General features: G+C 39.5%; 2 protein-coding genes across 2 annotated transcripts; both read left to right on the forward strand.

The window, feature by feature from the left end:
- Positions 1-3,577: 3,577 nt before the first annotated feature.
- Positions 3,578-8,346, forward strand: LOC104419731. The gene is made up of 4 exons (XM_010031487.3): positions 3,578-4,082; positions 5,433-5,748; positions 6,317-6,476; positions 7,576-8,346. The coding sequence occupies exons 1-4, from the start codon at positions 3,918-3,920 to the stop codon at positions 8,051-8,053; spliced, it is 1,119 nt and encodes a 372-aa protein (XP_010029789.2). The 5' UTR covers positions 3,578-3,917; the 3' UTR covers positions 8,054-8,346.
- Positions 8,347-19,427: 11,081 nt separating this feature from the next.
- On the forward strand, positions 19,428-21,367 carry LOC104419739 (myb-related protein 306). Its single transcript, XM_010031498.3, has 3 exons — positions 19,428-19,620; positions 19,968-20,097; positions 20,285-21,367. The coding sequence occupies exons 1-3, from the start codon at positions 19,488-19,490 to the stop codon at positions 21,096-21,098; spliced, it is 1,077 nt and encodes a 358-aa protein (XP_010029800.2). The 5' UTR covers positions 19,428-19,487; the 3' UTR covers positions 21,099-21,367.
- The last annotated feature ends 1,430 nt before the right edge of the window (positions 21,368-22,797 follow it).

Consider the following 22,797-nt stretch of genomic DNA (forward strand, 5'->3'; position numbering starts at 1 on the left):
GCCCAATAAATTTTACTTCAAATGTTCCACAATATATCAGTCTTCTCTATCAATTCTTTTACTATGATAGCACCAAACTAGTCAATCGTTCCGTCCTTCCATGCTATATTATGTAGGTATTGATCATCGATTTCACTAGTTGTGTAAAAAACCGATTGCTTGCAACTTGGAACTTCGCTGAGCATGACCAAGGATCTAACTGCGCAAGAAGATCATCAAATGCTTTCGTCAATCTTGCAATGTAAATACCCAACATTTCTGACAACCATGTTTGGCCGTCAACTCCAACGTTACAATTTCTTTTTCCCTCTTTGAACAATATAGGCCATTGCAGGGAAAAAAATTTTGCTTCAAATCAGCTGAACTGGACTACTAGAAGTCAATTTAGATCATGTATTGTTGGATGGCTGATCTTCACTATTAGGGATATTTTTAATGTGAGTTGCCGAGTAACTTTCTTTCCAAGCTAGTCCTTATTTTTAGAACAAAAATAAAAAAAGAAAAGCTAGTCCTTTTTTAGATTGATTCCTCATATCTTGTGCCTGCGGATGAGACATCTTCTTAGGCTAGCCAAATTTGTTCTCTTAGGAAAAAGAATGAAATCAAATAATCTTAATACCATGATTGAAAATCCTTGGGCTCTACATTAGGGCTGTGCATGGTAACCTTCCCTAACCCAAGAATTTCTATTCTTTTGTTCCCCAAAACAAAAAAAGAATAGAAACCTGTTTGATAACGGCAAGTTAATTTTTTGTTCTCGGGAATAAAAAGTTAGGCCGAGAATGGTTTTGGAATAGAAATGAAAAGTAAAAAAGTTGCTTCTTGTTCCCGAGAATAAGTTTCAGAATTAAGTGAATTTTTTTTTTTTATTTTATTCATCTCTTGCTTCCGCAACCGACCACCGCCCCACGCCACCACCGGTCGCCGCCGCCTCCGATCGCTAGCAGCCTCCGCCCACCGACCACCGCATCGCCACCTCCCCGCTCGCCGCCATCCGCCGCCACTGCCGCCATCATCCGCTACCGCCGCCGCTACCGTACATCCACTAGCCGCTGCCGCTGTCATGGCCCAGCCCATCGGCCGGCGACAACCGCCAACCGCCAAAGGTCATCGCCGACCGATGGGTTGGGTAGGGCGACCGCGGGCGTGCAGCAACGGCGGTGGCAGCAGACGACGACGACGGCAGCGATCCGACAACAAGAATAAAAATGAATAAATATAAAAGAAATTGTTGCATTATCAAACGCATTTCTATTCTTTTTCTATTCTAAGAGTAGAAATTTTGTGTAGTTATCAAACGGGTTCTTTTACTCAGAAATTGCTCCCCATAATAGAAATAGAAAAGAACTATTTTTGAAAAAAAAAAAAATAAATAAAACTCTTCCCTAGTCGAGAAGTGTTGTCATGCGCAACCTAAGTCATTCTGACAACATGTTTAGCATGTTTTTTTTTTTGGTAAAAAACATGTTTAGCATGTTGTTTTCCAAAATTTAGGAAATCATGCATTTTCATTATTTTGCCAGACCATCAGACTCTCAACAACATATATATCACGAATTCAATCATCATAGTACATCAGAATATCAATATATTTGACATACAACTTTCAGTTATTTAACATATCATGAACTGAATATGATTGTAACTGTGTAAGATCAATGCTTTAGCTAAATGGAGCCTCACTAATGTTTATGATGTATTCCAAAATGCCATTTCGTTTGACTGAATTCAAATAGGGATGCTTGAGATGTAAGAATTATTGAGACCCACATGATATGATTTATTATATGGTTTAATAATTATTGAAATGCTATAAAATAAATAATTATTGGTTACGAGAAGTTGCGACTTTAATAAACGAAAGGGTATATTGCTTTGATAGAAGGCACATTTTCAATGAACGTATAAATAGAGTCCGGTCCTCTCTCCACCCACAATGAACAACAATAACTTAAAGGAATTTGGTATTCTCTCCTCCGTCGATTGAATACATTAAGGAATAGTGGGTTAAGGGAGAGAAATTGGATTTCTTCATTTGGTTCAAGTTCGTTGGATTTGCTACAACGATCATCATCAAGCATAGCGCTATGAATAAAGGTATGTCTTCATCTAATTGTAAAAATCATAAAGATCAAAAGATCATTGTTTATTTTTGAATTTCCGCATCAAATATTATATGAATTGTCTAACATGAGATGGATGATTTTGCATATTTATAGCCCTCCATCGGAAGGTTCAACAAATAAAAAAAGAAACATTAAAGGAGGTGACTTTGTTATCATTAGGGATGTACAACCGGACCAAATATACCCCAAAACCAAACGGCCACTCAAAAAACAAGGTTGGGAACCGGTTCCCAAAATTCAAAATTAGTTTAAACCAGTTTGGAAACTAGTTCCGAGTGATTACCCACCCAAAATCGGTTACTAGACTAGTTTGAGAACCGGCTTGGTAAGTAGAGGTCCAAAATCTTATTTTTTTACCTTGATTTCTATTCTTACTCCCACAATTACATGACATTTTTCCTCTTGGCTCTCTCCAACACGCACAGCACTCCTCCTTTGTCGTTCCTCTTGCTCACTTGCTTCCCTCCCTCATCGGCTCCCTCTCGCACCATTCGACGGACGAACGATGTTTGTCACCGCCAAATTTTGTGTACCACGTAAATTGGCTCACATAATTTCTCTTTTGTAAGAGGAATTATGCTTGCATAAATGAATAGTTTCATGTAGTAGTTGTGGGAATAAGATTAATATTAAACCTATGTTCGTTGCTAATTCTTTATCCTATGATTTATTCATTATAATTAGCATTGTGAATCCTTAATTATTAAACATTTCATATATTTATTTATTATAAGTACTTAATGTTTCAATATAAATTAAGATGATACATTATTTTCTCGTGTATTAATATAAAATTTGAAGTCGTATAAGATATTGAAAATTGCAAAAAATGTTCAGTGGAAATAGTATTGATCCTGGAATCGGATCGGAAAAATAAGGTGAGTCAGATATAGGGTCTAATACAAATAAAATCGGGTACAATATCCAAGAAAGGATAACCGATTATAACAGGGTCGGGTATAAAGACCAGATCCAGACCCTACCCATCTGGACCCAATTACCCTTATTTATCATAACGCAGAAGAAATTTAAAAATCTAATTTTATGTTCATCAATCAAGAAATGGATGAATCGGTCGGTCTCGATGCACATTCAATGAAGGAGAAGCTGATACAACGCAAATTTCTTTTTCGAGTTGTACGAAATGAAAAATCTCCTTTGGAACCACTTGCCGCGGTGGTTCAGGTGGTAGGCACTAAACCTTGACCGAGGAGGTTTAGTGTTCAAAGTGCAAATTTCTTTTTCGAGTTGTACGAAACGAAAACTCTCCTTTGAACAGCAAATCTGAAAAGCAAAAGCAGGCTGGCTGGAAAGAAGCAGAAGACAAGAAAGCCCAACATACTCGCGTACGGACATGTCTAGTAAATCAGCTTGTAAGTTGAACAGGAACCTTTGTATGAATCCTATGAAAGAGACTAAAATAGCACGAACTTTTGATTGATGACACCGTGCTCAAAGAATTTTAGCTTAGCTCCTGTACGAGCCACTATTTATAACATTAAATATTTCTTTAATCCGTCTACGGTAGATGGTCGAAGAAAATCGTGCCAAAATTTCGGATCATCGTTAAAGAATCGAGATCCACCGTCCACTCAAAAGAGGAAAACGAGGGGGGAAAGTGATATTTTGTCACGAACGTCCTGAAAGATCTTGGTTTTGGCTGACTTCTTGGGTCTGGTTCGCTGTTCGGACGGCTCCAGTTCATCCAATCTGTCATCTTTCTTCCTCAAATCCCAGTTCTTTCCTTAACCCGCCTCTGAAGATCCTCTCTTGGTTGCGCCCGCAAGATCAATGGCTTCTTCTTGCGCAGCATTTTGCGTTTCTCATGCGCTCGCTCACTGGAAGGCCCGTAAAGCACTTTGCTCTGTGCAAAGACCCATGTCGATTAAGGCCCTTTCGGCTTCCGTGGATTACTCCAGCGTCTCGGTTGCTGACAAGCCCGCGAGCTCATCAAGGGTACGTGCTGCTTGTACTAGTCCTGCAATTTACCTTAATTCACCTTGTCTGTTGGGTGGTTGAATTGACTGAGCTAATTGGGTGGGGGGCGGTTGAAACAATTGATGGGTCGTGATGGGTTTTTTGATTTGAATGTTATTTAACCCATGAATGATTTGCTGGTTAGCGATGGGTTTTTCAATTCAAGTGTTGTTTACCATGAAATGTTTGCTCTCTCTTGTAAGTGCTGTAAAATTTGGAGGTGTGGAAGAATTGTCCTCAAGGATACATTCTGCCCTTCGTAAAGTGGAGAAGGTATGTTGCAGCGATCTGCCAAGACACAACAGACCGTCTAATTTGTGTGCACTTGGCTGTTGAGGCAATACAGGAAGAGCTGATTATTTTGATACAACAAGTCCTTCTCTCTCTCTATTGCTCTCCCTACCTAAACACTTGTACTCACATTTGAAACCTTGCGACCTTGTGCTTTTCTTAAACGCATTCTGTTTCTGAGAGAAGTACATCAAACACATTAACATATATCTATGGGACCGAGTATAGATTGCCTCTCATTGGTTCAAGTTGCTGCCAAAGACCATTTCATTGCATTTGATGCAAGCTGGCTTCTGAAGTCAACATAGTTCTTGGACTTGGCTACCTCTTGCTTACTTGTGTAGAAATTTCCAGCTTGCTCATGTACTTGCCACTGCCTCGAATTCGCTTCGTGAAGAAGCTAATATTCTGGACTTTGTTCATGGTCCATTTGCTCGACTTCCACCACCAAAGGCTCTTCACCAAAGTTCTATTTTCAACGTTGCTTTAAACTCAATAGAATTTAGTAAAAGTGAGAATATAAGTCTTTTGGAATGCCTACTTTATACAACAGTAGGTTTAGTGCAATTCTCCTTGATAATTGGTGTTTGGCAGTTTGCCAATGATCTAAGTTTCGCAAATGTAAACTTGTCTCCCTCTTGAATAGAGATTTTTATCACACATGTTTTAGCTGCTTTGCTTGCGTTGGCTTGTACTATGGAATTAAATGTAAAATATGAAGTGGCATTTTATCAGTGATTTTTGGTGGTTGTGCAGCAGACTGGCTGATATTAACCAAATTTGTCTGATGTAGAGGCAAGTAGACTGACTGATATTGACTGACCAAATTTGCCTGACAAAGAGGCAAGCAGACTGGCTGATCTTGACTTAGATTATAGGGTTAGATGGTCCTGCATTTGCAAAGCAATTATTAAACAGTGGCCAACTTGTCATGCAAAATTTGGGCGTTACATGATTTTGTTGTTACATAAAGCAGTACATGATTGTGACTACAAATAGGTGGACATCAGCTATTTATGGTTTGCAATTTGATTTCAGTCCAACAATTGGCTGTGGAAGTTCAAGGACAATGATATCAACATCCACTACGAAAAGCATGAAAGCGAAAGCCCTGATGCTTCTAAAGATATCCTCATGGTGCCGACAATATCTGATGTGAGTACCGTAGAGGAATGGAGACTAGTGGCCAAAGATATAGTCGAACAAGTTGGTAAAGTTAATTGGCATGCTACTATTGTGGATTGGCCTGGTCTGGGCTACTCTGATCGGTTAAAGATGGACTATGACGCGGATGTCATGGAGAAATTCCTGGTTGATTTTATAAATGCGCCTGATAGCCCTCTTAGTCACTCAGGTAGTGTGTTCCAAGTAAAATACACGTAAATGATTACATTTACTTCATTGAAGCCTCCATTTGAAACTTTTTCAACTACATACACCATAGTGTGCTGGTGTGTTGGTGATAAAGCCTTTTTAACAGTTGAAATCCTACAATGCTTTTAACAAGGTATCATGTTTTTGTACAATCAAGCAAACAAGTTGATTGACATACGGATACATGTGCTACAGAAGTGTCCATGATTTTCTCTATGAGGGTCAGAGAATTCTAAAGGTGTTGGACAGACAAAATTTTAATTATTCTGATAGATTTCTTTTCAATATAGTAAAAGAGGTTAGTATATGCAGCCATGAGGCTGCTCCATGATCTAACCTTTAGTCTGGCTTGCTTTGTACAAGGACAAGCAATTTGAGCTCAATAGTTTCAACCTTGCTCACAGCTATCTTAAAATTCCAGTCGTCTTTAATTACTTACTGGTTTATTTTGTCTGCTGCTCTGTTCAAAGCTTTTATCTTCTAATATGGCTTGTTTGTCTCTCAAGTTGTACGGATGATACTGTCGCTAACTCTCGTGTTATTACCAGCAAATGATTTGGTGGTTTTTGGAGGAGGCCATGCTGCCACAATCGTAGCTCGTGCTGCAAAAAAGGGTTTGGTGAAGCCTAGAGCCATTGCCGCGGTTGCTCCGACATGGGCTGGGCCTCTCCCTATTGTGTTTGGCCGAGACTCCAACATGGAAACAAGGTAATTTTGGGTTTCTTTTGTTTCTTTTTATAATTTCACTTTCCAGGTAGCAGGTGTTATCTAATTACGGGTGATCAGTTGCGAGTTGAGTAGGTTCTAGATTTGGAACTTCTACCCCAGTAGAACCGATTTCCAGTTTTTGAAATCTTGACATTCTCTGTTTATCTTGGGACCAACCCTAGAACCCACCCTGTTTGTCTGATCCGATTCCAGCTTCTATCCAGTAACCAGTTTCTTTTTTCTTTTTCCCTTTTTCTTTTTGCTTCATTGAAAAAAAAAAAAAAAAAAAAAAAAAAGACAAATAGCAATTACAACAAAATAGTATGAGCAACAAAATGGCTCAAAGTAAAATATCGATACAAACCAACCAGAAATATAAAGCAATAGAGTACTTAATCTCATTTAAGAATAATAAATCATCTTTGTCCAACTTATTAAAAAAAAAAATTCTAACCGGTTTCGTGAGTGGGTGGGTAAGTTCAGCACCCAAAACTGGAACCTACCCGCACAATACCGGTTCCAAAAATTTGGGACTGGAAATCAGACCTGTTTCTATGGGCGATCCGGTCCGATTCCAAGGTAGAACCGGACCAGTTGCACAGCCCTATATCTAACAGTATGAAAAGGGGGAGGCTAAGTGCATACTTGTTTACTTGGTGGTGTAGTGTGGCAAGTTAGTGATAAAGCCAACCACTTGAAGGTAAAAGAAGGAAAAATGGAGGAGAAAAAGAAGCTAATTACTTTAGTCTTGGCCCGTGTGATTCATTGTGCTAATCCACACCCATGCTTATTGTTGCATTATCCGCTAAAAGATTTGAGTGCAGATTTAGTATCTGTCCTGGAAACAATATGGACTTGGTTTCTTGTTCCTCAAAGCATTTAGATCACCAAGGCACTTTTCATGTTGAAAAATGAGATACGCTTTCGCATTCTCAGCTAGTTTATATTTAAATGTCACTATGTACTAAATCTATGGCTCGTCCTTGCCACCGTCATTCTGGGTAGCCTTTCAAAAAGATTGTCCCCCTCGGTCCCTGTAAGTAGCGCCATTCCCTGAGTTCAGAAGTAGTTTACTCTGTCATGCTCGATTTTCTATCAGGTATGGTTTGCTTAGAGGCACTCTACGAGCCCCTGCTCTGGGCTGGATGGTGTACAACGCACTGGTTAGCAACGAGAAGGCAATCCAATCCCAGTATAAATCTCATGTATATGCAAACCCTGACAATGTGACACCAGAAATCGTCGACAGCAGGTACGGGCTAACAAAACGACCAGGCGCCCGATATGTGCCTGCCGCTTTCTTGACAGGTCTACTTGACCCCGTGAAATCACGAGAGGAATTTCTTCAGCTATTCGCCAGTTTGGAGGGAAAGATGCCAGTCCTAGTCATGTCAACGGAAGGCTCTCCTAGGAGGTCAAAAGCAGAGATGGAAGCCCTTCGAGGAGCCAAAGGGGTTGCCAAATTCGTGGAGGTTCCAGGTGCGCTCTTGCCACAGGAGGAGTACCCATCCATCGTTGCAGAGGAGCTGTACCGCTTTCTGCAGGGGATTTTGAATCTTGAAGGCTTCTCAATTTGATATCTCCATGTTTGCAACTTTAGTATCTCAATATGTTACAGACAGTGATTAGTTCGACTCTTTGCCACCAGAGATCTCATAATGCGCATAAGCATATACTCTGGAAGCTACCGCAAGATTTTACGTCAGTAGCTTTAGAGTTTAAAGGGATCGAATGTGTTTAAATTCATACTGTAAAAACTTCTCCATGGATCTGCAACAAACACAAAGCTTTATTACCGAGTCCTACTTTCCTGTTGTACTTCTGTCGAATCGATTTCCCCACATTCTAAGATATATCCGCTTTGTGTTCATGAAGCAGAGGCTTTTCGCCTCGAAATATTAAAGATATTCTCTGGTATAGAGAGGCTGCAATGTTGGTGATGTTTTTGTATATATCTATGCAGAACAGGGGCCATGATCCCTTCCCCATTGGATAGGATCCTCCTTGATCACTCTTTCTTGTTAGCGTGACATGACAGATCCTCCAACATATCCACTTTCTACTTTCACACGCCTGTATATTCCCAGTGTACGGTTGGGAAAAGTAACTCGCGGTTAATATCGGCTCTGTGCCACCTGGACCCCGACTCGAAAAGATTAGTTAACCCGACCCCGCTTTCCGGCTCGCCAAGTATTCTACCAACCTCGTCGCACATAGGCCACAAAACCCATGTCAGCGGACCTGATGCCCTGGCCGCATGATTTCTGACCCTACCTAGTCAGCAAATCTGTTCTCAGCTCCCGTCATGCATGCAAGAGCCCACAGGCATCCCGGCATCTCAGATCCCTCAAGATAGTCGCCTCCGGCTCCATCACCGCCACAACCTCGAGAGGTTGCTGCACCGGTCGCCCTGAGCAAACGGACCGTGGCGGAGATCCGACCCCATGGAGCACGTTCAACTTTTCCCATTTAAGGCAGGGCACCAAACCTTTAATGGGGTGGGAGCGTCAATCCTAAACTTTGAGATCAGCAGCAACGTCAATTCCATTCCCCTGCCAGAAGTGGGCCTCTGGCCCAAACGAGCGTCCGCCACTCGAGCGGACCAGACCTCATCAACCCCAAGATCATCTCTTCCCTCCTTCATTAAATCCAACGGCGACAGGTGTCGCGACCAGCCCGCATGTGCCGACAAAGGCTTCCCCGCTCCACCGTTCTCCTCCAGCGGGATCGCGACAAGTCAGCGCCGGCCCCCCGCCGCGGGTCCCCTGCGGAGGGGTTGGTTAGGCGTGGGCTACAATCCGCACCTACCAGAAAGCCCAATCAATTCCTCACCAGGGGTCCATCCCCCGATCGGTCCCCCCCCCCCTCCCCTTACCCCGTTCGTCCGTCCATCCGTCCTCTCTTTCCCACTACGTTCGATACTACGTTGTATCTCTAGGGACCACACACGTGTCGGGCTCAGCGACGTCGAGTCCGGGCGGGGCCCCGCCGCCCCGCTCCGCATTGGCCCCCGGCGGCCGCCGCGGGCGCCGCAGAACCGGGAAGGGTCGAGAACGGGGAGGAGATGGACGGTATTTCGACGTCGGGTGGGTCCGGGCCGATGTGGGTCAATGTTTCTCTGAGGGTGAGGGATGAGGGACAGGGCGGCCAATAATCTACGGAGGGAGGGAAAGACAGGAGTTCAAATGAGATGGGGAAGCCACGTGGGGATGATCTAGTACAGCGACGAGCCCAAGACTTGGGAGTGATTAAGAGTCGCGTTATTTCATTGTACGACATGAAATTGATGGCAAACTAACTACGAAACTAATCTCGGGATTTTATCGACTTATAAAAAAGATAATCAACGTCGCTGTCTAATCACGTCTATCACTCTGTACGAAGTGAAACAGGTCTCGATACAATCATGCACAAATATTTCGGCGACCGGTAATCAGGTTCTAAAAAAAGGAAAGGAAAGGAAAGGCACCTGGGGTGGTGGGCTTCCCATACTCGTGCAAACCATAAGTAATCCCGTCTTTCTCATCAATCGCCTTTAAAACATCGCAATCCCTCGCCGAACCGGGTCGTTTTTTTGGGGTACAGAAAAAAGGGAAATTTCTGGAAAGGCAAAAACACTGCAAATTCCTACACCATGCTCTCTCCATACATCATATGCATGATGAATTGGAAGGAGGGGGGATTGAGAAATCCGACCTCGCCATTCTTGGACTCGTGTCATGACTCATTAGGTGGGAACATGGCGGAGAATGCTGGCGTGAGGCATGGCCGTGGTAGTGGGCCTGACGGTGTACAACGGGGTGCCGTCCACATCAACGCCCGCCCAATGAATGAATCGGACTCTTGTATTTATGGTCACGACGAGATGAATAAGTAAAATGAAGTGGAGGAATTATGGGAAGGAAGGGTAGAAGAGAGTGTGTCGATTTAAGAAGAGTCCGGCACGAACTCTCCCATCTTCGCACCTGTCTCCGTCTCTGCATTGCGTTCTTGGAGTACTAGAAGGGAGAAATTACTCCACCTTGAAGTACTAGAACGGAGAAATTACTACACCCACCTCGAAAAAAAAAAAAAAGAATCCCGTGCCAATTCAAACATGCAACCTTTCGTTCATGTTGATTTTTTTTTTTTTTGTAACCCGAGAACCCCAAATAGCCGAAACAACCGGCGAAACCCGGCGAACCTGGACCACCACCACAAACCCAGCCGCGGTGAGTCGCGCAATGGAGACGCGGGGCTAACTGGACCACCATCACAATCCCAACCGTGGGTGAGTAGCACAATGGGGATACGGGGTTTCGAACCCCTCCCCCCTCGGTGGGGGAGAAAGCGCGAAACCATCGCGGCCACCGCGGGCGGTGGTTCGTTCATGTTGATTTGATCCCAAAGTTTTTTGACAATTTACTAATTGAATCATAAATCTTTTAGATCGTGTCAATTTAGTCCAAGCATTTAACCAATTTGGTGTAAAACCTTTATACGATTTGATGATTTACCAATTTCATCCTTCCGACCAATTTTTCCCAAAAAATGCTAACATGGCCACCAACTATCCTGTGTAACATACTTGGCATTGATATGGATAATTTTTTTTACTTTTTTTATTATTATTTTCCTCTCTTTTTTTCCAACTCTTGCTTGTTGATTGGTAAGGGTGGCAATGGCCTCACTTGATCTAGGTGAGGACTATGATGCTTTCACCCAAACCCAATAGGGGCCTCAACACCTCGCTCAAGCCAAGCAAAGGTCACTGGCCATCATCTATGACCGATGACCTCCACATCCTCGATGGCTAAGAGTTGAAAAAAAAAAAAGGAAAGAAAAAAGAAAAGAATAAAAAATTGGAATAAATTTAAAAAATGCAAAAAAAAAATCGTTTGCGTCAATGTTTTAAAGGTACGTATGGTAACGTTTCTATTTCCATAAACAGTTTTTTTTTTCAAAAACACTTTTTTTCTATTTCTATTCTCGATAACGCTTTTAAGCATTTTAAGATATTTTGTAACTATAAAAAAAAAAATTGTTATGGAAACAGAAATACATTTGGTACAACCCCAAATATTTTTGTGACTTAGAATTTCTTTTAATATATTAATAATTTTATTACATTTTTTCTTTTTCTTTCCTTTTTTTTTCTTCTCCTTCCTCTTAGCCGATCATCGACCTTGGCCATGGCCGATCAATGATCGGCTGGACAAGAGGCCGGCGAGGTCACGTGCCTTTGGGGAGCCACGCCAACCACTAACAAGGTCCCCCACGACAATGCTTGGCCTCACCCTAGCTGGGTGAGGCAGGTCGAGCCTCTAATCTAGCAAGGTCGAGCCTCGCCCGACCATCGGCAAGGCTTGACCTTGCTAGCTACCGTGAGGTCGGCCTCGCAGTGGTTGAGCAAGGTCGAGCCTCGCCGTGGCTAAGTGAGGCTCGACCTTGCCGTGGTTGGGCGACCCCACCCCCCCCCAGCCTCGCCTAGCCACCTCGAGGCCAGGCGACATCAACCTAGGCGATGCCGACCACATGGTGGCTAGGCAAGGCTCAACCTTGCCAAATCTGGGCTAGGTCGAGCCTCGTCCAGCCACGGTCTCACTAGGGGCTAACAAGGTCACCAAGCCTCGTTTGGCCGGCAACCAGCTAGGGAAGAAAAGAGCAAGAGAAAAAGAAAGAAAAGAAAAAAAGCTTGTTTCTTGAGTTGTTCTTGGGAATAAGAAACAATTTTTTTTTTTTTTTTCTTATTTTTGTTCTAAATCTATTCTTGAAAATAAAAAAATTATCAAACGTGTTTTTGTTCTATTTCTGTTTTAGGAAATAAAAGAATATAAATTTGTGTTATTCGGAACGTTACTAAACAGCACATAAATTGGTATATCATAAAAAGATTTAAGACTAAATAAATAAATGATCAAAATGTTAATAATTAAATTAGTAAAATTGAAAGGTTTAAAGTTAAATAGCAAATTTCAAAAGTTTATGACTAAATTATTCGAATTAAAAAGTTAATGGTTGAATTGATATAAATATGTTAAATTTAAAAAAAAAATTGATAATTTTTGCGTACTAAAGGCTTCGAGGGCCATCATTCCTAGGAGGGGACAACTGTCCTAACATCGAGATAAATGTATTGTCATAATCGACGGACTGACGTAGACAAGTACTTCCATTTTCAATGGTGTCCCTTATATTCATCATATCTTTATATTTCTTTTGTATTTTTGCTGAACACGAACTTGAATAAAGACATACGCAATGTTCCTAGTGCAGCATTCAACTTCTTGTTTCTCCCACTTTTTGAATTTATTTGGCAGTATACAAAGGATTTGAACGAGTCGTGCTTTGGGGTAACTTAGTATGTGAATTCCTCCGTACAAAGATACAATAATGTCTTGTTCATCTATAACGGGGTACTCGAGTGCTGTCCTCACGGTTGATATGGTACGATATTTTGTTCACATATGATCTCTTACGATATAACTCAATCGTAATTCAATCTGCAACAACCAACAATATAGAGAGGCACGTGAAAAATGCATGTACTATCTCTGTTAGAAGCGCGTTGTAAAAGTCTGGTACTTTTTTTAAGGAAATTGCCAAAAGAGAGCCAAAATCCCAGCCTGTCAATCCAGAGTTCGAGCCTGTCAATCTAAAGTCCAAGCCTGTCAATATATCTAGCCGGACCTATTTTTACTAATAAGCTTAAATTAATGAGTAATGAGCCAATTAAAATATATTAAGATTTCTTTAACACAACTTACATGTGTATTATAACAACCTCTATAAATGATGAACAATTGAGAGAGCCACTAAGTATATTTCATCTCTTCGACGGATTTAGCAAATATCGATTTCATTATTGCCTATCTTGATATTCATTTTTTTATCCATAAAAGGAATAAGAGAAATGTCCATTCCTTACATATATCGGGGGTTTTCTAGTTTCTCGAAATAAAGTAGGTAGAGTCTTAAGGTGCTTGTGTAAATGGGTGATAGGCAAATGAATTATCCCTTAAGAGATATGACATAATGTGAAGCAACTAATATAATTTCTTAACTTAAAATTTTTAAGCAAAGACGGGTTCAAACAGATATACTAACAAGCTCAGACTTATGATTTCTCTAATGATCTCCTCAAATGAAGGTATGCGATTTCTATCATATCGATATCGTATAGATCTTTGGATGCTTCTTGACTTTTCTTGAGGTTTTATGTGGAAACAAATGTACTGCAATATGATCCATGAAGTTTCATTGTAACCTCCGTCTAACATAACCCTAAGACAATGAATTCTTCTTTAATTATATGTCTCCAGCTCCAATTCCGGGTACAATGACACAAAACCATTTAATATAGAGGTGAAGACAAATGGAGAGGCAGTGTATAACCCTCGTCCTCACACTATCCAACCTAAAACACTGCATTTGGCTTTGCACAATTCCACAGATTTCGTGCCTTATTCATCATGGATAGCAATTGTCTATCACTTTCGTAGATAAATTAGGAATTTCTTTTGAAATTTGGTACAAAAACAAATATTGCAGATATATTATATGCATCCCAATATTCTGATTAGTAATATAACCCCTTATTTATACAAAATTTCCCCTTTTCTCTACGTATTTTATATATTTATTTGCGCAGTAGTACGGAAGAATTTAATATAGCGCATAAATGTAGAAGGCAAATAATTTCACACTTTTTTGTTATTGTTTTTCTTTCGTTGTGTCATCACAATCATTAATTAATGGGCCCAAGCCCAATAATATGGTCTTACTCAGTGAGCCAGATGCCCCTCTCTCTCTCTCTCTCTCTCTCTCCCCTCCTGTCACCATGCAACACGTATTATACATTGATAAAAAAAAAATGCATTAATTAGAAAAACTAAAAAACAAGGCCTAATATTTCTGCCTTATCTTCCAGAAGATGTGGGACTAATTGCACATATCATCTTCCTAAAGGGACCATCGACAAGAGAATGTGAATCTAAAGCCAACGTTTGTGCCGTCATATGGTGGCTCTGTTTTCAAGAGAGGAGGTGAGGAAACCTAGCTCATGCGGGGGTTTCTTTTCTGGAGAAATCTCCTACATGATGGTTGCTCGCCACAGCTATCAAGTCTCGCCTCATTATCGGCTCACCTGTGGGATTTCAAATTGAGCCTAATTGGTTTGATTCAATGTAAACACGATCGCCTCTTGTCGAAGTAGGTACATGTCACCCGTTTGATGCGCATGCACATATAACGACCCGTGATGGAGGTATGCATCCAATAGCATGTAAATCTATGATGCAATATGTTCAAATACATTGATTTGAGTTCGAACCGATAACGAGTCATTTGGTACATCAAGGCTATACAAATAGTGCAGATTTGATTCTGTGATGTGATTGGAGGCACCTACATCCACTCGGCAAAAATTGAGCGGAGAAAATATTTCCGAATTAGTATGTGAATAGTTAGGAGGAGTAAATTATATGATTGTTTCGATTTGCATAGAAAAGGAAGGATGCTACCTTAACCATACATGGCATGCCCTATCAAACTCCCCTCGAACATTGAGAGAAAGTACAGGGATGGATATTGTTCTCTAAAGTGGTTTTGTTAGTACAAAAGGAGACAGGCATAAGTTAGATTGGATTAATGATTGATGCTTAAGATATCTAAGTACATAATTAGTTTGGTTTGCTTAATCAATAAATGATTTTCTTTCACGTCAAATGTATGTGATCAATCTAAAGTTACTTTCCCTAGTCGCAACATACCACATGACGCACGATTTTTCCAGCAACTTTATAATGGAGGATTTAACTAAGTGATTATAGCAAATATTTTGCTAATAAATTGTAGAAAAAATACATATTTTCTCTGTTGAATGTTGCAATCAATCTATAATCTCGAGATTTGAAAAATAGGATGAGTTGGCTTGTATAAAGCTCTTAATGGCCATTGTGGTCCATGTCCGCAAAAAGGAATATTTAAGTGTGAGTGTGATCGCATAACAACCTATGATATTTGAAAAAATAAAATAAATTTAAAACTATTTGAGTTAAAAATATCACATAAAAAACCCTGTAAATATCAAGAAATAACAATCAATATTCAGTATATCCAATAAAGTTCGTCAATTTATGAAAAATATTTTTAATCATCTATTATCATTCTGGTGATTTTTCTTTTATTTTTATTTCTTTTTTTTAACTAAAATTACTATCTTAATACATATTTTTACATCTTTATTGCAATATTATTGAAGCTTCTACACACACCATCTCTTGCTCCAGTTTAATATCAATTTCTTTTTCTCGTAAAGATGTTAAAGTATGAGGCCGCTAATATTTTACTATTGTGTCATGACTGTTTATATAACGTATTAAATATGGTAATATAACTAAAAAATACAACAACAAAAATGATCACGATACAACTGTATTATAATCTATAAATTTAGTACAAATAATTAACTTCAAACATCAAAAAATGCAAAATATACTAACAAACAAATGTTGGCAATGAAATTTTCATAGAAAAGGAAATAATACATGAATGTTTCTATTCTAAAAATATAAACAGAGGAAATTCTGGATATGCATAGTCGATTAAAGAAATATTGTGATTTTCTTTAAAATTTAGTAAGATGACCATGTGTTAATTCTCTCTGCGACGCATTACCATGAATGATGAGATATACATCAACTCTTGTTGAAATAAAAGGATAGACAACATCGGTTACAATATAAAATTAGGGAGAATTTGCATAAAGAGGGGAAACTGAATTTATCGAATTGGAAAATGATCTTGAAAAAATCACCTCTAACTCGCTATAAGTTCATATGAGCAAATGGAAGATAGAAGAAAACATTATAAATATTTACAAAAATAGCTTGCTCCCCTTCTTCTCAATAATTCGATGGCGCAAATGTGAACATTTCGACAAACGAAAGAAAGCTATCAAGAGAGGGTAATTTACATCCTCACTTATGTTTCCATGGTTATTGTTATTGATATTATTTTACTGGATTGAAATGTTGCGTGTACTTGTACAATGAGTCCATAAATATTACAATTTTACGGTTCATAGTTTCTTTTAATCAGAGGACAAATTAAACATGATGGGGTTCGGATCCACTATCAATAAAACTTCCCATAAACTTAAGCGAAGAAGTTGATTGATATGAATATTTATTTCATTAGATTTTTCTGCATATATTTCTCTTGCAAAAATTCACATCGACACAACTATTTAAAGAAGTATAACAAACATTGTCTATAGCTAGTCAATAAGTTTTAGTCGAGACTAGAATTAAACTCGAGCTCGAGCTCATATTCTAAATGTACACAACAAGTTTATCTGTTCATTTATATCTATAAGTATGATTAAAAAATAACAAAATATATAATTACTCAACTAGCCTTGCGAGCTGCTCAAGTAAGATATTTTAAAGTTCGAGCTCCATTGAATTAAGGGTTAATACCTTAAAAAACCTCAAACCGGTACACTTGTGACAAATTTACCCCAAACTATTTTTTTGACCATAAAAAACCCCAAACTGGTACACCTGTGACAAATTTACCCCAACTAACTATAAAAACCCTAAACTAGTACATTTATGACAAATTTACCCAAAATTAATTTATTCGACCACAAAAAACCCAAAACCGATAAATTTGTGACTAATATACCCTCCGAAAATTAGATTAATACCACAAAAATCACAAAATTATAAACTATGACAAACAGAGTGTAAAATCCCAAATTGATATACCGGTCAATTGTCATGTGTTATTTAACTTTATAATTTAACAAGAAAATTTAACTAAAATTAATAGAGGGTAAATTTGTCACAAGTGTACTAGTTTAGAGTAAATTTGTCAAACGTATACCAGTTTGGGGTTTTTGGTGGTCAAAAATAGTTTGGGGTAAATTTATCACAAAATACCGCTTTTGGTTTTTCAATGCATTAACCCTTGAATTAACTACTCTAGCTCGATGTAAACTCAAAAAGAATCTAACAAAGTTCAAGTTACTTACGAGTTGAACTATAGTAGATCACGAGTAGATTAACTTGCTTCTATCTCCACCAGTATGCTAACTTCTCAAATTGTGTCCTTTTTCAATTATTGGTTCCGTAGATTATGACGGTGTGTTCCCCCATTAATTCACATTAGGTTCTTCTTAAAAGGTGTCCAACTATATCTAAGAAAGATTAATTAAACTGGTTGTACATAAAACGTCAAAAATGATACTTTGGAAATGCAAAACTTTTTCTATATGGACATTTAGTCAGTGCCCCTAAAGCATACATTGGTTTTCACCAAAAAAGAAAAAAAAAAAAAATCATTGGTAGTATCGTTCGCACTGCACCAATTTGCTACTTGAATTGACCTGTAAAGATTTTGACCGACTGATATGACAGGCATTTGTTACGTGTCCCTAAACCATTTTCCAGATTTCAAATTGCATTTGCTCCCTCAATCGACGTACTTGCATTGACGTAAAACGCTACTTTATCTAATAACGGAAACCCTAACCCTCGACAAGTCACATTGTAGTAAGTAAGCAAAGCCTACTTGGAATCTTCACATTGGAGGCGTCATCAAACAAATGAAAAGGACAAATGTGTACCAAAGGGGTGTGCATTTTGTAATCGTCGAGTGTTGATAAAATCTGATCCCTTACGTCATGTCTCAATTCACTTAGTCACCACACTATCTGCTCAGACAATTTACTATTTTGCTTTTAATTCGAAGTTAATATTGGAAGCAACATATATTTATTTTAAGCTATCGTGACCAGCCGTTGGAACTTGAAATCCTTACGTAATTTCTGCTCTCTCTCTCTCTCTCTCTCTCTCTCTCTCTCTCTGCCTCATCTTTTGTCTTAAATTACCAGGGCAATTTGCACGAACGCGGTAGTTTCTCTAAACCTATTTTCGCATAAGTGGGCAATAAATTTGTGAACAATTCGTTAATCATCGAAGAGCGAGTAGCCCACAAAAATTTAATGGGTTCTTAAAGCCTAGAAGTTTTTTTTTTTTTTGGTCAGTCTTAAAGCCTAGAAGTTAATCAGCACAATTCTCTTGTTTTTCCTCTTAACAGATGATGCATTTTCAAGACTCAATAATGACTGCGACGGGGTGTCCTCCGCTATTCCATCTGTAAAACTTTTAAGGCCGAACGGTAAAATTATTGCACCGCCAAGAGAGAGTCCAATTTTCAATACAGGAGCAAATAAACCCTTCACATCCCCATAAGTAAAAGAGAGACAAAATTAAATTGTCCGTATACAAAGAAGCTAACCAAAACACAATTAGCCCAAATAAGTTTGCCCGAAGGACAGAACAGTTGCTGTGCCATTCATGTTGTGTTCGCCAGACCTAGACTGAAACATAGTAATTACTATGGATCTCTTGAACATTGTATGTGTGTTGTGGCAGAGAAAAAACGTATTTTTTTTTTACAGCACCGTCACCAAAAGTATATAAAAAGAAACACCAGTGACCCGTAGTTGACAAAGTTTCTACTGTGAATCGCGGATAAATTCACTGAGGGTAACTGCTTGCTTCTTGAAACACACCCGTTTGAAATAACAAAAGTAAACAAGGGTTTCTTGGACTTTCTTTTCTTTCTCGGTGCCAACACGGTGCCCGTATTCAATGCCACACGGCTTTGTGAGGCGCACAGTGAGCGAGAGAGAGAGAGAGAGAGAGAGAGAGAGAGAGTCTAAGCATAGCTGACTTTTTGCAAGCAAGAGAGTAAATGCTCATTGCTGTCCGTTTTGACTACTTTGGAGTGTAATGTGTGTATGTGGGTGTGTTATCCTTTTTTTTACCTCTTTCTGGGTCAGCGTCTAAGTCGCCCTTTGTTCTTTTCCTGATCCGTCTCTCTATATATATGTGATAGCAGACAAAGAGCGACCCCTAACTTGGACGCTTGTCTCTCTGCGCAATTTCCTCATACAGAGAGATATATCCGAGAAGAAGAAGAGAAGATTTGTGAGCGTTCCACTAGAAAGAAAGAAAGAAAATGGGAAGACCACCATGCTGTGACAAGATTGGAGTGAAGAAAGGTCCGTGGACTCCAGAAGAAGACATCATCCTGGTCTCTTACATTCAGGATCATGGACCTGGGAATTGGAGATCTGTTCCCACCAATACAGGTACCATACAGATTTTATGCATTTTTCTTTTGCAAATTCCGTCTTCATCATCTCTCTCTCTCTCTCTCTCTCTCTCTCTCTGTGGTTGTGAGCTTTCCCTTTCCCCGTTCCACTCCACTTTGTTTCTTTGGGGGTCTCATCTTGATATTGCCGATGCTCTCCTTTAGTTGGTTTGTTCATTAAATTCTTGGGTATTAATGGGCTTGCACCTGTAGCTCCCTCACTTGGGTCTGCCATTTTCCTTTTTCTCGAATTAATAACATGTAAAGGGTTAAGATTCATTTTCATTCTCTGTCTCTCTCCATCGACTTATTATTTCTTTGTTTTGTTTGGTGGTGTTTCAAAAGGTTTGCTTAGATGCAGCAAGAGCTGCAGGCTTAGATGGACTAATTACCTCAGGCCTGGCATCAAGCGTGGCAACTTCACTGATCATGAGGAAAAGATGATCGTCCATCTTCAGGCCCTTCTTGGTAACAGGTAAAGAAAAAACTAAATACCCTAATTCAAAATTTCTAATTGATCCTATCTAACTTTGCAAATACCAAAAGGGATTGATACACTTCCAAACTAATTACCATATCCTCATAATTTAATTAATTCATCTTCTTATGTGTGAAAGGAATAATAAATCATGGTTTTGTTCTTCTAAATCTTTCTTTTTCAGGTGGGCAGCTATAGCTTCTTATCTTCCACAGAGGACTGACAATGACATCAAGAACTACTGGAACACCCACTTGAAGAAGAAGCTCAAGAAGCTCCAACCAGGCCTGGACGGCCATGGCCATGAAGAGTTCAGATCCAGCTCCCACTCCATCTCAAAGGGTCAGTGGGAGAGGAGGCTACAGACAGACATCCAAATGGCCAAACAAGCTCTCTGCGAGGCTTTGTCTCTGGACAAATCATCAACAAGCCCTTTGGCCGACTCAAAACCATCTGATCATGATGGCCACAACATTGATTCTGGTAACGGTACTAGACCATCATACCCGTCAACGGCATCATCCTGCACTTATGCATCAAATACAGAGAACATAGCAAGATTGCTTGAAGGGTGGATGAAGAACTCCGCCAAATCAGCCCAAGCCACAAAATCATCCCCAGGGCCTAATCACAACGCTGCTCAAGATTATTCCTTCAACAGTTTCATTCCAACTAGCGGTTCAAGCTCAAGTGAAGGTGCAACAACGCCGGATCACCATCAGGGCCCCGAGTACTCGCTGCTCAGCTTCAATTCTTCGGTCTCTGACGGCTCTCAATCGGTGGCATCGGTGCCTGATGAGAAACCGAACTTGACGCCAGACCAAGGGTGTGTCTTCCAGGAGGAAAACAAGCCAGTTTTGGACCAGATCCACCACCAGCAAGTGCCTCTCACATTGCTGGAGAAATGGCTCTTTGATGATGGAGCAATAGTAGCTCCTCAGGACCAAGAGGATCAGCTCAATAGCATGTCATTAGACGAGGATACTGCTTTGTTTTGAGTTGAAGTTTTGGACAAACGAAACAAGGGGAAATTGTCAGATGTTTTTATTTTCTTTCTTCTATGTTTCTTCTCTTTTTCAAGGATTTAGGAAATGGAGTTGCGTAGGAGTTGCTATATCTTCCTATAAGCCTAAGCCAAGAATTATAACTGACTACCCTGGCCTTATGGAAGATCACAGAAAAGTGTAAATTAAGCAAATCTATATGTGGATATGCTATATGTACTCAAAACTACCATAAATAAATCTTTGTGTCGCCACTTTTGTAATATTATCACACCTCCTTCGTACTGCATGATCTCAACGAAGATTAAAATATTTCTAACACATGCGTGCAAATTAGGTGATAATTGAATCCTTGCTCAAAATTCATGTCAAACTTGGATCTATCCATGGTGATGAGACACTGTACATCCGGTTGCCTGCACATCATTGATTAATGAGCAAATAAAACAAATGAAGACTTAAGATACTATAGATTATGTCTTAGCCAAAACCAAACTAAAGACAAAGCTAGTGAGATACACATGGCAGGTTTTGCAGCTGAATTAATCCAAAATTAGGGTTTGACCGGCAGCTGACTGAATCTAAAGTATATCTCATTTCAGGCAAGCGTCTAATTTTATTCATTGTTTTGCCGCCCTTCGGGTAGATGGAGAGGGTTTAACTTATGGCTTAATGTTAGATGACCCTAGAAAGGATTTCTGGTACATGTGAAGTTAATTTTGCCAGTAGGATAAAAACTGTTGATCCTTTTCTAGGTTGCTTTCGCCAACTTTAATGTTTATTCAATATCTCTATCTAGTTAGTTGTTACATAAAATCAATATTTTGAAAATTGAACATTTCATCGTTAAGTAATTTTAACAAGTGTGCACTTGTTAAGAAGACTCGTATTCACAAATTTAGGGCCAGTTAAGTGTCTCAAATTTGTAAGGGAGATCTGATTTTAACTTGAAAGTAATAATGACTTGTATTTTAATTTAAAGGTACTCTAGTTTAACAAACAGGTGTATATATAAGTATGCATATTGCAATTCTTTATCTTCGCAAATGTGACACCTTGCTCTCTTTTATATCATGCTAAACACCGTAGGAGACTTGACTCAAGTCACAACTTGAAACTTACCCAAGTTAGGGTTATTATCAGCTCATTGCCTTTAGTAATTAATCATCAAATTAGCCATGCACGTATGTATCAAATTTGTGTAAGTTAATTACGTTCTTGGAGTAATGATACAATAGCCAATGCATCACTCCCTATCGCCTAAACATAGCTTGTAGTTATAGGCACTGTTTGTACTGTGGAATCTCTACATTCTCTCTCTCTCTCTCTCTCTCTCTCTCTGTGCAATTGTTGTATTTGTGGATGAAGGAGAAGCAACGTGGAGAATCAAACCCAAAATTTGCCTTGGGAATATGCATAATGAGGGTCATAAATGAGAACATGTGAGGGTTTTTGACTTTTTGCGTTCTTTTTCATTTTGCAACAGACTCTCTTGACCTGCCGTCACGTTCATTGTAGCCCAATCTGTGAAAAACAGCCATCTCACAATACTCTACCCATAGGTTTCTCATGAACAGTATCATCAATTTGCAAGGCAAAAAACCCAAAAGGAGAGAACAAAAGGCCAGATGCAAATTGTTCATGAACAATTTATATGCAACCTGTGTCCACAGTCCACAGAGCAATTTTCATT

This window comes from Eucalyptus grandis, chromosome 2 (genome assembly GCF_016545825.1).
Source record: "Eucalyptus grandis isolate ANBG69807.140 chromosome 2, ASM1654582v1, whole genome shotgun sequence".
Classification (NCBI taxonomy): domain Eukaryota; kingdom Viridiplantae; phylum Streptophyta; class Magnoliopsida; order Myrtales; family Myrtaceae; genus Eucalyptus; species Eucalyptus grandis.